At 43.7% G+C, this 16,001-nt stretch overlaps 1 protein-coding gene across 8 annotated transcripts in view; it reads right to left on the bottom strand.

Moving 5' to 3' along the window:
* The window catches only part of LOC112577670 (RNA-binding protein cabeza), a 199,875-nt gene extending 188,227 nt beyond the window's left edge, over positions 1–11,648 (bottom strand). For all 8 annotated transcript variants that reach the window (XM_025282275.2, XM_025282284.3, XM_044939989.1 and 5 more), the window contains exon 1: positions 11,258–11,648. In XM_025282275.2, coding sequence (XP_025138060.1) covers positions 11,258–11,633 — 376 coding nt within the window. In that variant the 5' untranslated portion in view covers positions 11,634–11,648. The remainder of the gene's footprint in view (positions 1–11,257) is intronic.
* Between the last annotated feature and the right edge of the window lie 4,353 nt (positions 11,649–16,001).

Below are 16,001 nucleotides of genomic sequence, written 5' to 3'. Positions count from 1 at the left end.
GTGCAGCTGGTTCAGGGCATTGGTCACCCCTGGTCTACACGGTGTCATCTCTGATCTGGTACCTCTCCTCAGGAGAATACAGGAGTGGGGCCCATGATCTTTGCACTACGTTCCCAATAGAACAGACCCAACCACCTTCACTAGTGGTTTTAGATTATTGTTCTTTGGTAGAAAGCAGAGCTGGCCTGTGAGTGTTGTGATCACACTAATTAACTACAGTTACCTGACTCTGCTGCTGCTGCTGCTGCTAAGTCGCTTCAGTCATGTCCAACTCTGTGCGACCCCATAGACGGCAGCCCACCAGGCTCCCATCCCTGGGATTCTCCAGGCAAGAGTACTGGAGTGGGGTGCCATTGCCTTCTCCGTACCTGACTCTATTCATCTACAAATAAAATTCCCCTTATTATTATTCAGTTGCTCAGTCGTGTCCGACTCTTTGCAACCCCATAGACTGCAGCACACCAGGCTTCCCTGTCCTTCCCCACTCCCTGGAGCTTGCTCAAACTCATGTTCATTGAGTCACTGATGCCATCTCATTCTCTGACATCCCCTTCTCCTCATGCCCTCAACCTTTCCCAGCATCAGGGTCTTTTCCACTGAGTTGGCTCTTCCATCTGGTGGCCAAAGTATTGGAGCTACAGCTTTAGCATCAGTCCTTCCCAATGAATATTCAGGCTTGATTTCCTTTAGGATTGACTGGTTTGATCTCTTTGCAGTCCAAGGGACTCTCAAGAGTCTTCTCCAGCACCATAGTTCGAAGGCATGAGTTCTTCGGCACTCAAGTCTTTTTTATTGTCCAGCTCTCACATCTGTACATGACTACTGGAAAAACCATAGCTTTGACTGTACAGACCTTTGTAGGCAAAGTAATGTCTCTTCTTTTAAATATACTGTCTAGGTTTGTCAGTGCCCTACTGAACTTTAAATATAACTCAAAAATACATGTAACATGTAGAAACAAGGTTGCCGCATGAACAGATGTGCACCTGTACTGTAAAGCTTCTCTTTTTTAAATTCTCACCCTAGAAAATATATTCCAAGTTCTAGAATATCAAATGAATCATAAGACTGTCCTGAAGACCATTTTTTAACAGCATGAGAAGAAAGCAGGTTACAAAAAACAAGGATGATGCAACTGACCCTGCTCACTCCACTTAAGATCCAGTCCTGATTATCACAGGTCCTCCCTTGGGGTCAGCTTAGACTTAGTATATTGCTGGATCCATCATCAGAGGTTATTAACTATTCCTTAACACCTGGTACAAAAGTCCGTCTTTCTGAGGTTACCTTAGCAAAAACAAACAAAAAAGAGTGAAAAAAACCAAAACTTGATTTCTCATCCCTGGGATTATTCTTAGGTGCTCAGTATCCTCCTGTGTAAGATACAGACAAAAAAATGTTTTGGAAGTTTTAAATTAACAATGACAAAAATGTTGGAAAATGAATAAGCATTTACCCTACTGTATCACACGGATACTCCTAGCAATTAAAAAAAAAAGAAAGAAAAAGATTTAAGTGAGAAATGAAGAAAACAAAAGGGAAAACGGGGGAAAAAAGGAAACAAAAATAGAGAAAGGAGGAAGATCAAGAGAAAAGGAAAAGGTGTGTAAGGCTAAGTAGTAGCACTGATCACTATTTGATTTACAGTCTACACCAACTACCTAGCCTATGTGCTTTTCTGTTAAGCAAGATGCCTCTAAACACCAACTTGTTTGATAATGAGCAAGTAGGACAAAGTATTTCTAGAACAAGTGCATTTATACTCAGAAATTTCACAGTTTCTATCAAATTCCTTTCCAACCTGATAGCTAAGGCTCCTATGAAAGTACTTCAGCTCCTGAAAGCCCAAGCAAAAGCAAAAAAAATAACAGAATATAACACTGATTCAGCTCAGTTGAGGATTACCAGGACAGGTGCTGCTAAGTCACTTCAGTCGTGTCCGACTCTGTGCGACCCCACAGACGGCAGCCTCCCCCATCCCTGGGATTCTCCAGGCAAGAACACTGGAGTGGGTTGCCATTTCCTCCTCCAGTGCAGGAAAGTGAAAAGTGACAGTGAAGTCGCTCAGTCGTGTCCGACTCTTAGCGACCCCATGGACTGCGGCCCACCAGGCTCCTCCGTCCATGGGATTTTCCAGGCAAGAGTACCGGAGTGGGGTGCCATTGCCTTCTCCAAGGACAGGTGAGAGTAACATTTTACTAGCAGAGTGAACAATGTATTGCTTTGAGTTTTGCCTCAGTAACACCAAACATTCAGGGGGAAAAAACAGGCAGTGAATAAAACTGTTCATCTTCAAACTTTGACCTCATGTAGATTTAGTCTATTTCAATTATTTTTTTTTAAGTTGTCTGAATTTATATACATATATGAACTCAGGAAAGATTTTCTTACTCAGATTGTTTGCTTACACAGTTTCTCACTTATTTGGCCAGAAACAATATACTCTCTTAATAAAAAATCATAGTAAAACATTCTTTTGCAGCTTTTATACTAACAGTTACGTTTATCCAACATTTACTCAGCAATTCAAAATCCAAAACACACTAAAAAGTATGTATATGAACCTTATTACTCAATCTTATATATTCAATATTGTTTCAATTTGACTGCCTTTTAGTGTATAAGGAACCACTCAGCTTGATTCTTTTGGGTTCAAAATTCCATAAATTTTAAATGAGGCAAGTAAAAAGAGGTGGAGAGGTTTATAACTCCATTTCTCACGGTTCCAACAATAAAAGAACATGCCTTATGTGTACTTAAAAATACATGATGTGCTGCAAATCTCCCTAACTCAAAAATTTCTTTCCTGACCATGGTCTACTTCCCAAATGAAGCCACATACTCCAAGTCTCTCGATTTCTGCATCCTCTTGATAAATTCACAAACGCATTGTCAGTTTCCTTTTTGTATTACAGAGACTAGTTCATTAGCATAGCACAGTACTTATAATTATTGGCGGTAAACACAGGACAATAAAAATAAAAATCATGTTAAGAGCCGTAATAGCCAAGAGACTTAACTTTTCAACCAGGAAAAGCTAAGGCTCTGAATCTGCTACAACGGCCCCTTGAAGTGCACAAACATAATTAGCCTTGGGAATACCTAGATTAAGACCATGCCAAGCTCTTTTAATGAATTATATCAAGAAACATAGTAGCTTTCTCTACCTCAAAGAACACTGTGGTCCATTTCACCGGAGCTCAGAGTCTGCATAACTGCTCTTGGTGACTCCATCCCCTCCTGCAAGTGCAGGAGCAGGACGTCAGCTGACAATTCACAGCCAACAGTGGCAGAAACACCTGTTAGAAGCAGGGTGCCTTCCCAGTGGGGCTGCTCTTTGAGAAGCCAGGCTACCTGAGTCCTATGGCTATTGAGCTGGGAGCATGGGGTTTTTTTTAATGATTTTCTAAAAATCAGGTAGAAACTGGTTTTCTCTTCAAAAGATGTCATATTCTCATAGAAAAGCAAATTATTATCAATCAAATTAGTTGTATGACCTCAGGCAAGTCACTCAGGCCTCTCTCAGACTAGGTCTCTTATCTGTAAAATAGAGAAGTATTAGGCACTCAGTCCTATCCTACTCTTTGTGATCCCACGGATTGTAGCCTGTCAGGCTCCTCTGTCCATGGAATTCTGCAGGCAAGAATACTGGAGTGGGTAGCCATTCCCTTTTCCAGAGGATCTTCCTGACCCAGGGATCAAACCTGGGTCCTCTGAATTGCACGTGGATTCTTTACCATCTAAGAGACCCCATGGATTATAGCCTGCCAGGCTCTTCTGTCCGTGGAATTCTCCAGGCCAGAATACTGCAGTGGGTAGCAGTTCTCTTCTCCAGATTTTCCCAACCCAGGGATCGAACCCAAGTCTCCCTCATTGTATATTCTTTACTGTCTAAGCCACCAGGGAAGCCCAAAATAGAGAAAATGATGCCTATATGTCACAGGGGAACGCTACAACCGCCAGCCCTATGCCTAGCATAAAAGCCAGCCTTATGCCCAGCATAAAAGCAAGTGCCCCCAAGCCTCTTCTTTCCCTACCCCTCCTCTCAATAAAAAAGCAACAGACAAGTAACTAAATAACTTTTTATATTTCAAGTTTGGACTCAATCATCTCTACTTTCAAAGCTACAACCTTGAAACCTTTACTGTTTCCTGTCAACAACATATATTGATAATCAGGGTTTCAGAATTTTGAAGTGAAATCTAACCTCCCTGTTCTACAGAATCTACAGATGTTGCCCAGAGAGATAAAGGACTTCCCTTTCATCAGTTATCACACATTGATTCAGTAGCAGAACTTAAGCTAGAAAAGTATGTGTGGAATAATAAAACAGAGATGCTTTTTCAAAATATGTTTTTCAAAAGTCAAACCTGAGCCTATGTGACCCATTGTGCAAATACTCCCTTTGGCGAAAAACTGCAACTGTGATTAATTTCATTTTGAGGATATTTCTTATATCCCGTTTGGTAGTGTTTCCTGTGCTTTCAAGCACTTTTTCTTGCTGTTCTCCACCTTCTTCTGTTCTCCTTCCTTTCCTTAATTTCTTTTCCAGAGTAAAAATCTACCACTCTATTGGAGATTACTATAAATTAGGGAATCAAAAAAAAAAACAATTCTTTAAAATGTGTGCTTTAAAAGAAAAAAGATATAATCTCTTAAATATTTCATATCTCTCAATATCTAGAAAAATTCCTCAAGACAGCAGTCTCTTTTGAAACTTCTAATTCTCAAACTTTGCTTGTGTCCTGTTACATGTCAGGCTCTCTTATCCACATTGTCATTAAAGCATCACAGTTATAATGATATTCTTATTCTAAGATGGTATACAAACATAATTTCCTCTATTACTAGTGTAATGCTAAACGGCCTTATTTTTAACACAGTAACATAGTTAACATGTTCCCATATTATGTACAGTACAGAAAATTCAACAATTACAAGTACACAACTACTAGAAGTTATCTTAGCCACTATGTGATTTAGCTTTTCTCTTATGTAAAGAGAAAACTAGGTACTTTTACCTAGTACCCTCACATAGCTGGTAAAGAAGCTAAAAGTAAAATAATCAAAGCCGACTACAAAAAACACAGGTCCCACACTTGTTAGGTTCCTGAGCTACAATCTATTAGCAAAGCACAGATTTGAAAACAAGGAGTAGCCCTGTCTATCATTTAACAGGTGACTGAAAAATGACTTTCTTAATGCAGGTCCAAGGGTGAGAGCCTCCTTTTCACAAAAGGTCTGAATAAACACCAGCATCAGGTCAGTCAGAGTTGTCCTGGTCCCAGTGGTATCCTACGCTGATGACTCAAATTCCCAGCAGGCTTCTAGTTGAGTATTTCTTGAAACTCTAGGCTTAGTCACCCAGTGACCCGGAATTTAAGGCAAATAAGGGTCTCTTCCTTCCATCCTTAAAAGTATTTTTGCTGAAGGACACCAAGCTAAAGAGACAAGATGGGTCTAGAGCTTTTTAGAGCTTTTACTCTTTGAGGTGTACCAAGTTAAAAAAAACTGGGGACAGTGAACGATGCTAGCTTTGAATTTCAAACACAGCTCTTGACTGTCAGAGAAGCAAGTTCATTTCCAAGTTTCTTAACAAAATGCTTTTTTTTAACCCCAGTGCTATTTATCCAAAGGGGAAGGAGAGAATGAAAGGAAGAAAGGGAGGGAGGGAAGGAAGGATGAAGGTTGGGAGGGAGAGTCGGAAAGAGGCTGGCTGGCTGGATGCATGCATGGATGTCACAAGCATCTTCCTAAGAAAAGTTTCAACATATTCTGGAGCTTTTCTTGAATTTATTTTGATTAAAAAACATGTAAATAAAATTTCTTTAAGAAGTAATTATCCACACATTATCTTCAATAACAATTTATCTTAAAATCTGGTTTAGCTTTAAAAAAAAAAAAAATCTTAGTAATACTAAGTAAACACAGTGGGGTACTTTTCCCCATAACTTCAAAGAGTAATTTTTTCTACATTTCTGAGTTATCAATCTTCTGAATCCTTCAAATCCATTCCTCATTACTCTTAGAGCTCTAGGCTAAATGTTATCCCTAGCATGGTTCAAGAGTAATTTTAACAAAATTCTAACACAGTGATAAAATGTAGCATATTTACCTTTTCCTCATTCTTGTTCTCAATGTTTTATGAATTTAAGAAAAATTACATGTTTCAGGCATAATAATATCCTAAAACATCACTTTTTTTTAATAATTCTTTGTAATATTTGCAAGATTGTGTAGGGATCAATTGGAATTTTAAGGTTCAAAGTACAGAGTATGTAATATAACAGTGACAACAATTAGTATATCATCCTGCTTCCCTGGTGGCTCAGATGGTAAAGAATCAACCTGAAATGCAGGAGACTGGGTTTTGATCCCTGGGTAGGGAAGACACCGCACCCCTCCCCCAACACCACCCCTAGAAGAAAGAAAAGACAACCCACTGCAGTATCCTTGCCTGGAGAATCCTGTGGACAGAGGAGCCTGGTGGGCTACAGTCCATGGGGTTGCAAAGAATTGGACATGACTGAGCAACTAACACACACACACACTTATCTCAATAACCTATATTTATCATGAAAAATTAAAATTATTCATATCTGTAGCAAAATAAAAGGGAACGTCTCTTCTAAACAAACTCTACTTTTTAGAACTCTAAAAATTCAATTTGAACATTACATTTCAAGGCACAAAAACAACAGATGGACATCTATATTACAGTTCGCAGAAAACCCTGATAAGGTTTCAGAGGTCTCTTTGGTCCCAATTTTCCCCCTACCCTTGAATCACCAGATAATGTGCTTAAATAAAGCATTCTTTCTGGGGCTATTTACATGAACTTATCCTTATCAGCAATCTCATGAAAGAATTCTCCAGTTATATCACTCAAACCTCAGCACTCTGTTTTCCATGTTTAATAAGACCCCTGGAAAACACCATATCGCAAAAGAATAAAGAAAAGATGGTCTATTTTTAATTCATTTCCTTCAAAATAAACTATTACTCTCTGAGTCCTGTTTCTATGCTGGTATCCAATTTTGACCTTCTACTTTATAGATATATTTAAGAGACATTCAAAAACAGTGCACACAGGCACAAGTGGGGAACTTGCCATTTCTCCCTCTCAAACCACCACTATTTATATAATATTGCTGCCCTCATAAAAGGGACTCCATTACCATCAGCAATTCATGTCCCTGCTTCAGTACCAGATGCAAAACAGGATACAGAAACAAGATCTCTCTCCTCCATTTACCTTTTTTTTTTATTCCAACCTCTGGATATAACCCTCAGTTCCATGCCATTGGCCCGCTTCATCATCTGACACTCTCGATTTTTACCTTCTCAAGTCTTAGTGACCCTCCTGGAGTAATATTGTGTCAATCCTGATTATTGAATCAATCTAAATATTACAGAATGAGTTTGCTCATTTTCCCCTCTGTCAGTCCCCTCACAAAACTGCCACTTAAGGAAATGCATCTTGAACAATTCGCCAAATCAAACTCATGATCTTGAAAGTGCCTCCAAGCACCACCCCGCCCCATTCTGTTCAGAGCATCTCTTTGACTTTTCCATAGTAATCAAAAGTTGCTTTTCATAAAAATATTTCTCTAGTTGGAAGACGGATACAAAGGGCTTTGTTAGAACAGCAAAATGCTTTTCTCCCCAGTCTGCACCCATGGAACACTAAACCACTATGAAACCAAACCAAAACAGAACCCACCCTCATTGTGCGTCAGCCACGTGAAGGGGCATCTGGAAAGAGCACAAGTGTAAAGAACCTCCATGCCAACACAGCCAAGAAGCGAAGCTACAAATGAAGGCAAAGTTAATGGGAGAAAACACCCACAGATGTCGAAGCTACTCATTTTAAAGAAGGAGATAAGAGAGCAGGAAAGCAGTAAGCAGAGAGGAAGGTGGGGTGAAGACCAACTGGAACACTTCCACCTATACTTTAAAACCTGACTGTATCTGGAAATCTACAGTTTGAAAAGCAAAACTCAACTTATCACAATTTAAAGAGAACAATTTTTTCTTGATAAAAATGAGCTGTTTCGAACTTATGTGGGGCAGAGTTATTTTTTAAACCTGATTCACAAAGCTATCATTGCTCTTTCAGGACACTTAAAAATGACCTTTTAAATTTCTTACAATTGTTAAGTTTTAAAACCTAATCCCTTTAACATCATATATCCTAAGCCACTCTGATTTAAACCTACCTCGGTGCCATCTTCCAGTATCGGTTTGCAATGGAATCTGTACAATTAATAATAACCTTCCTCCTCCTCATCTTTTTAGGGAGCCGAGAATGACACACCTCCTTATCTCCCTATTTGCGCCATGAGACTGACATATTTTGCCTCATCTGTCACCTTCCATAAAACTCTGCTTTCAGATATGAGTTAATTCATTTTTAGTTGTCCTCGATGTTCTAAAATAGTGATGTTTGACAGAATTAATACAGTGCTCTAGTTCTCCCTGTTCAACTGGTATTTAATTAAAGATCTTGGAGGCCATCTTTCTCTCGGGTTACACAGTTTAAAGAAGGAATGTTACTTCCTCCCTGGACAATGTGCTAAACCACATGGCAACAGAGCTATCTTCTTAAGGTCTCCCATCCTCCCATTTAACAGATTGTTTTACTATGTAAAAACTGCCAGCAGGACAGATTGCCACTTTATTTCACAGTGATGCTTACTTTTCACATCTCCAAACTGCAACTTTACTATAGCCTACCTTGTCTCTTACCTTTAAAGTTTCTAGAATTTCTGGAGTTGTGATGCTCCCTTATATTTTTATTTGATCATTGCTTTTGTTTCACTTGGACCTCAAAAAAGTCCTAATGGTATTAAATTGTAAGATGTCTTGAATCTCTGGTAACAATGCAGAGAGCCTTTAAGCAATCAGAGCTACCTAAGGCACAGACACAAAATTTCTTAAAGTCTTTTGAATTAATACCTTTTGGCGAATAGCCCACTTAACTTGGTATGTCATCATTTTCTATTGTAAAGGTAGCATGCATAATTTAAACTGGCACCTGCTATTTATCATGCAAATAATCATTCTCTTGGATGGCCTTTTTAAAGTTAGCATTTCTTAATAATTCTTCAGCTGTATCAGAACCACAAGAGGCATGTCCATTTAAGCAAACTTCAGGAGCAATAAACTAACAAACAGACTCTAGGTGGTGGTATAGGTTATTTTTTATCATGATGTTTTGCTCTTAAACTGCAAGAGTCAGAGGAGCCTTCAGCCTCCTTTACAGATGTCTTTTTACTGCAAACTTACACAATTTTAGGGTGGACAATTAATAAAAGTTTGGAGACCCACCCAGGAAGTGGGTCCAAGCATTAAACCTGGTTTTCAACTACCTCAAAGGCACTGTAGAGAGCGCACTGGAGTAAAACCAACAATGAGGAGTCCTCCTTTTTGTTTGTTTTTCGTTAAGTATTTTACTCATGCTCCTAGGGCACTTTCAAGGGGTAAGTGTGGAAAGAGGTCTTTCCCCACCAGAGTGTAGGAAACAGACTAAAGTAACAATCCTGCAGCCCGCAGGATAATGGCTGTTCCACTGCTGGAATCTTCTTTGTCTTTAGGAACTAATTTCAAGCAGAGAAAAGTTAGCACTGGTGATGAAGCCACTACTCTCTGAAACCAGTTAAACCCAAACCACATTACCAAACCGCTGGGCAAAACCAGAGCAACTTACTTCAAAGCTGAAAACATTTCAACATACTCCAGGCAGCAACCCACACTTGGTGCCAGGCAGATGAAGCACCATTTGTTTAAAAAGTCCACTTATTTCAGTGTCTCTTCAAAAACAAAGGTGGCAAACTAGTGATTAACCATTGAAGAATCACACTGGGAAGATGCCACCCACTTGCTAAAGTCATGATTCACTAATAAGCAGGTTCAATGCAATTCATAACTTGAAAGAATGAATTACCAAAGCCCTCTGCTTCACAAATCACTCCCTCACCAAATGTAAAAAACAACCATCATCTATAACTCCACAACCATTTTCTACTTGCACACTCTGGATGGACTCTCTTCCTCTAAGAACAGTACCCCACCCCACCCCCCCGCACAATCTCACATTTAATCATTTATATTACCGGAGACAAACTCCAACTCAGTTCCACCAACTGAGTGAAAAGTCCCTGTGGCTAAGAACGTCTTACTTCTTTCCCAACATAAAAACGCCCTATTAAAAATTTTTTTAAAAACACAAAAGTACTTACGCTGTTTTTCTTCTACTATCTTCAAAACTCAATTCAATAACGAGATAGAAGGTAACAACTCCTGTAATACTTCAGAGATCAACATGTGTCACAGACTCCCAGCTTGCTAGCCTCTAAGACATACTTGATTCCTTTGTTCCTCCAGACGGAACAACAACTCTTGATTAAAATTTGGAAAACTACTTTGGAAGGGTTGTGACGGTTTGCAGAATATTTCCCGGGAAACCCTTCATAAGACAACATCCAATAGTAGTAGAAGAGGACACACAAATGGAAGAGAGAAAAAAGAAGCCTCCCAGGACCTGCACGGGGTTCACTCTAGAAGTGAACCCGGTTTTCTGGCTCCGGAGAAAAGTGATGGTTGAGGCCTCGGGTCCCAGGGGCCTCGCCCTCGGGACGGGAAGGACAAGTACCAACGGGCCTGGCTGGACCCGAGGGTCGGCTGGGGGCCGGGAGCGCGGTCCCTTTGCCTACCCACTTTCCCCAGCCCGGGATCCGGCCAGCTCAGAGCAGGGAGGCACCCGGGCGAGAGGCGGGGAGCTGCGCCCGGCGCCGCCCAGGACGCCTGGGGCAGCAGGACTGAGAACGGCGCGACGAGAAGCGCCCGGGGCTCCGGGCCGAGGGGGACAGCCGAGCGGGGGCGCGACCCGGCCCCCCCGACCCGGGTCCCGGTCCACACGGCGGCCGCCTCCCCCCCCGGCCCAGGACCGCCAAGAACCGGTGAGCCCCCGGGCCAACTCCACAACTTACCGGCCCCGCTGCCCCGGCCCCCCGAGTTCCCGGGGAGGTTCGGAGCCGGCAGAAGAGGCGGGATTTGCCCGGAAGCCGTCCCCCTCCGCCGAGCCCACCCCGCCGTCCGCGTCCGCTCCCGCCGCCGCGCAGCGCGGGCCCTCCGCCGCCCCGACGCCCCCCGAGGCCCTGCCCGCCAACGCCAAAGCCGCCGCGGGCCGCGCTCCCGACCGTTTCCGGCGGCGACGGCCGCTCGTCCGAGCCCCCCGGCCGCGGCCGCCACTCACCAGAGGCCGCCGCGGCTCCGAGCGCCGGGGCTCCGGCCGGCTCACTCCGCGAAGGCGCCCTGCTGCCCCGTCCTCCCTCAGCGCCCCGGCGAGCTCTTCCCTCCGATCGGCAGCGCTGCCGGGCGCAGCGGCCGACGCGAGGCCACGGGCGGGCGCGCGGGCGAGCGCGGGGCCGGGTCGTCCCTCCGCCTCGGCCGCCGCCGCCGCCTCCTCCTCCGCCTCCGCCGCCGCCGCCGCCTCCCGAGTTCGGGGCTCTGCTGCAATGTCTGCGAGGCTGACTTTGAGCGCCTCGCTCGCCGCCCGCCCGCAGCCGCGCTCCTCCCTCCGCCGCCGAGGCGGCCGCGGCCCAGTCCCTCCCCTCGCCGCTCCACGCCATTCAGCTCTTCAGCCAAGTTTCTTAACCCTTTTTTCCCCTTCTCTCCCATTGTCACCGGGGCGGCAGGCACGCGCTCGGGTCCCGGAGGCTCGCGGGAACTGCGGGGCCCCTCGGTTGGCTGGTTTTCCTCCTCGCCCGCCCTCCGGCCGGCCGGTCCGGGGCTGCGGGGGCCCCGAGGCGGTGGGAAGACCACGGCGGCCGGGAGAGGTGGGTGCTCCAGGCGCCCCGAGCCCTTCCCCGCGGCTCCCGGCTCTGTCCAGCAGCCCCCACCGCCGCCGGAGGCGCCGGGACAGCTCCTCCTGGGGCTCCCGGTGGGGGTGGGGGGGGTGGGGGACCAATCTCGTGACCCAGGCCAAAGGCCCGCGAAGTGGGCTCAGCCTGTGGGTCGGGACGCCCCGGGTCCCTTCCTGCATGCCGACGTCTTAGGCTTCCTTCTCCTCCCACTTCACCCCACGACCCGTGTCTCCTGGGCTCCCTCTCGCCCACCCCCCAACTTCCACCACCTTGTAATCTGTGTGTCTTGCTTTAGTCGGGGGGTGGGGGGTGGGCGCTAACTGCGGGTCCCTCTGATCCCGCGCCCAGCACGTAGAAGGCACCCAGGGATAATCGGGGAGTGAGTCCGAGAAGAAAACTGGGAAGGAGACCTGAGGAGCGCCGGGTTCAGCTCCTCGGACGGGAGCAGGGTTTATCTTCTGCTGCTTTGTCACTGCGAAGTCTCCAGCGGAGTCATTCCGCGAATCGACATCGTCCTCGGACCGAACCTGACCCTCCAAAGACAAGGCAGAAGACACCCAGCTGCCACTTCTCGGGCAGCTCTCCGCCGGTTCAGGCTCCGAGTAAGAAATAACAATTACATCACGAGGCCAGGGCGGCAGCCCCGGAGAGCCTCCTGGTTTCCTGCAGCCTGATCTCCCTGAACCCGCCTCTAAATTGGGGGGGATACGGATTGGTGAAGAGAGAAAGTGGAGGGAGGAGAGAGTCATCCGAAACCATCATTTCCCCCTTCTCCCTGTATTTGCTGTTTAAAAATCTTATCCTCAAGACTCTCCCCAAACATCGAACTAGAACTATTAACACCCCCGCAACACCTCCCCAGATGTCAGGTTTCTTTTTGACTCTAGCATCTAGCATTTAGTAACTCGCCATGAAAAAGAAAAAAAAAAAAAAAAATTGCCAGGGGAAATGAGGACCGTTGCAGAAATTGTTTTTGCTTGCTGCAAAAACGCTGAAGTACGGCTTAGCCTCACTGTAAACTCCGAAATGGCATGCCTGTGTTTAAGCACTTATTACACAAAACAAGTGAGTGGATAAGACACTCCATTCCTGTGTGTAGGTTTTCAGATCCTTAAGGATTCGACAGCATTTGAAAATAAAGTTGCTAGTGCACTTAAAAAAAAAAAAGAAGAGCTATCCAAGTTATAAAACAGTATTCTATGCCTGTTATGTAATGGTTGTGTTGTGCGTGTAAAATGTCATTTAACCTTTAAAAATATGAATGAGGATTTGGGAACACCTTCACAGTCTTAAAAGGGAAAGCGATTTTTCAGATGAGTGCTTGATAATACAGCACCTAGCACAGTGCTGGGCACATGGCAGGAAGATATTGCTTCATGGTGATAGTGCATTTTAGAACAATTATTTTACATCACCCTAGTGATTTCAACTGTGTGGTCTGTTGCCATCTTATATATTTCAACCTCATATGAGAGCTTATTATTTGTACCTACCACCATTTGAAATCTGTTCAGGGCAGCTTAGTAAAGTCCACTGTTCTGCAGGACGACGTTTATCCAGGATTGATTCAGAGCCAAGTGTTTCAATTAAGTGATAGGCAGCATTATTGGAGTGTGGCCCTTTAAGGAATCAAACTAATTTTCTTTAAAACTGTTTTTAACTGTTGTACAAAGATTTTCTGAAACGTATTATAAATGTTTCTATTTTCTTAAGCCATTTTTTTGGCTTTTTCTTGAAAATTCAGAGTTAATTTTGATAGTAGGTTATAATGAATTTAACAACTACATAAAGTTCCTGTTCTCTATCAAGCTCCTTCCTAGGAGTTAGGGAAGCTCCCAGGGTGAATAGAAGCCATCAGTCCTCACCCTGAAGGACTCCAGGATACTATGACCCAGTGATCATCTCTGTCTTTTGTAGTTGCTCTCTCTCCCCCTTCCCTAACAATCTGCTGTCTTTTCTCTCTTTTGCCGGAGTGTCTGTCTCTAACATTATCCTCCTTTTCTGATTGGCAACTGCTAGTCTGGCGCAGACCGAGATTCCAGATAGCCTCATTTGTCACCATTCAGTCTAAAGTAAAACAAAATAGGTCCCATATAAGGAACTGATGTGCTCACCAAGGAGAAAGGCAGGTGAACTTTAGTGTGTCGACCTTGTGACAGATATTTGGATTACTCAAATGATGCTTTAAAAATCATTCTTTTTGCTTCTTAACTGGGTTTTAGATCATTGTGGTTGGTAGATAAACGACGTCCTAGTAAATAAGATTACACAGTTAATCCAACAAGCCAAATACAGGTCCTGCCCTTTTTAATATTCTTGTTAAAAAGTCAACTGCAAAATATTAGATAACTTAACAGAGCCCCTCACTTAATTCTTCATCTATCTTCTCAAACCCACAGAAATCCAATCACTGAAAGCCTGAACTCTTTTTGATACTTCATTAATGTTAAGTAAATTGCACACCTTTTGTGGAATTCATTTTTAATCATTCTAATTGTGTTGGGGCTATTTTGTTGTTATACTTTGTTTTTTTAAAAAATCAATACCTAAATTTCCTGGCTAAGAGAGTCATTGTAAGGATACTGGGGCATATATGTAATAGAAGAATGCCTACTCTGGAATTTGTATTTTGAAGTCAACTCATTTTAACCAATTGTGATGTGAAAAAGATGCTCTTGAGCTTTTATACTTACACACACAACTATTTTTTAAATTCAGGGTTCCTATGGGATCAGATACATATAGTTCAGGCTCAGTGTTTTTATCTGCCACAAAGAAGTTGTCTGGGAGAGGCATGCTTATGATGTGCTCCCTGAATCTGTCTGTGATAGCATTTTTCACTTCTGTTGGTGACTGGGTATTTACTTATCTGTATCAGAGAAGGCAATGGCACCCCACTCCAGTACTCTTGCCTGGAGAATCCCATGGACGGAGGGGCCTGGTGGGCTGCAGTCCATGGGATCGCTGGGAGTCGGACACAACTGAGCGACTTCACTTTCACTTTTCAGTTTCATGCATTGGAGAAGGAAATGGCGGCCCACTCCGGTGTTCTTGCCTGGAGAATCCCAGGGACGGGGGAGCCTGGTGGGCTGCCGTCTATGGGGTCGCACAGAGTCAGACACGACTGAAGTGACTTAGCATAGCATAGCATCCCATTCTAGATGCAATCACTACAGGCATAGGGTCCATGTCTTTTGGTTCATGTTTGGATATGTCCCCACCTATCCCTGTGTTCTGCAAATGGTAGGCATCCAATAGATATTGGGCAAGATACTTTCACAGTATAGAAAAGGTTTGTATAGGCAAAGCTATGGTCGTTTGAGTAGTCATGTACAGATGTGAGAGTTGGACCATAAAGAAGGCTGAGTGCCGAAGAACTGATGCTTTCGAACTGTGGTGCTGGAGAAGACTCTTGAGAGTCCCTTGGACTGCAAGGAGACCAAACCAATCAATCCTAAAGGAAATCAGCCCTATTCATTGGAAGAACTGATGTTGAAGCTGAAGCTCCAAAATTTTGGCCACCTAATGCAAAGAACCAACTCACTGGAAAGGACCCGGACAAGGAGAAGGCAGTGGCAGAGGATGAGGTGGTTGGAAGGCATCACTGACTCAATGGACATGAATCTGAGCAAACTCTGGGAGATAGTGAAGGACAGAGGAGCTAGGCATGCTTCAGTCCATGGGGTCACAAAGAGTCAGATATGACTTAGCGACTGAACGACAACAACTTTCACAATCCAGAGGACAATCTGTATTTCTAGTTTGGGTACAAGTGTGGAGTAAGGGAGTTCAGAGAAAATTTTACAGAGAAAAGAATGCTTTAACTGGCTATTAAAAGGTAAGAATTTGCCAACTAGGCCAGTGGGAAAGGGTTCTTAAGAGAGGGAAAAGACTGCCTAACAGTAGTAAGATGTGAAGAAAACAGAAATATGTGTTGAGAAGTATTGAACTTACCTTATACACTATGAACTAATGACTAATGAACTATGATAGAGAACAAAAATCTACGCAGATAAAAGTCTACTGTAGTTATGCAGTTATAGTCCTTCATCATCTAGAGAAATGCTGTCCAATAAAAATATAAAGTCAGCCACAAATGAGAGCTGTGGATGTACCTTTAAATTTTCTAGTAGC

Source organism: Bubalus bubalis, chromosome 1 (assembly GCF_019923935.1).
Source record: "Bubalus bubalis isolate 160015118507 breed Murrah chromosome 1, NDDB_SH_1, whole genome shotgun sequence".
Taxonomy (NCBI): Eukaryota; Metazoa; Chordata; class Mammalia; order Artiodactyla; family Bovidae; genus Bubalus; species Bubalus bubalis.
The sequence above is the reverse complement of the archived record's forward strand: the minus strand, read 5'-3'. Positions and strand labels throughout refer to the sequence as shown.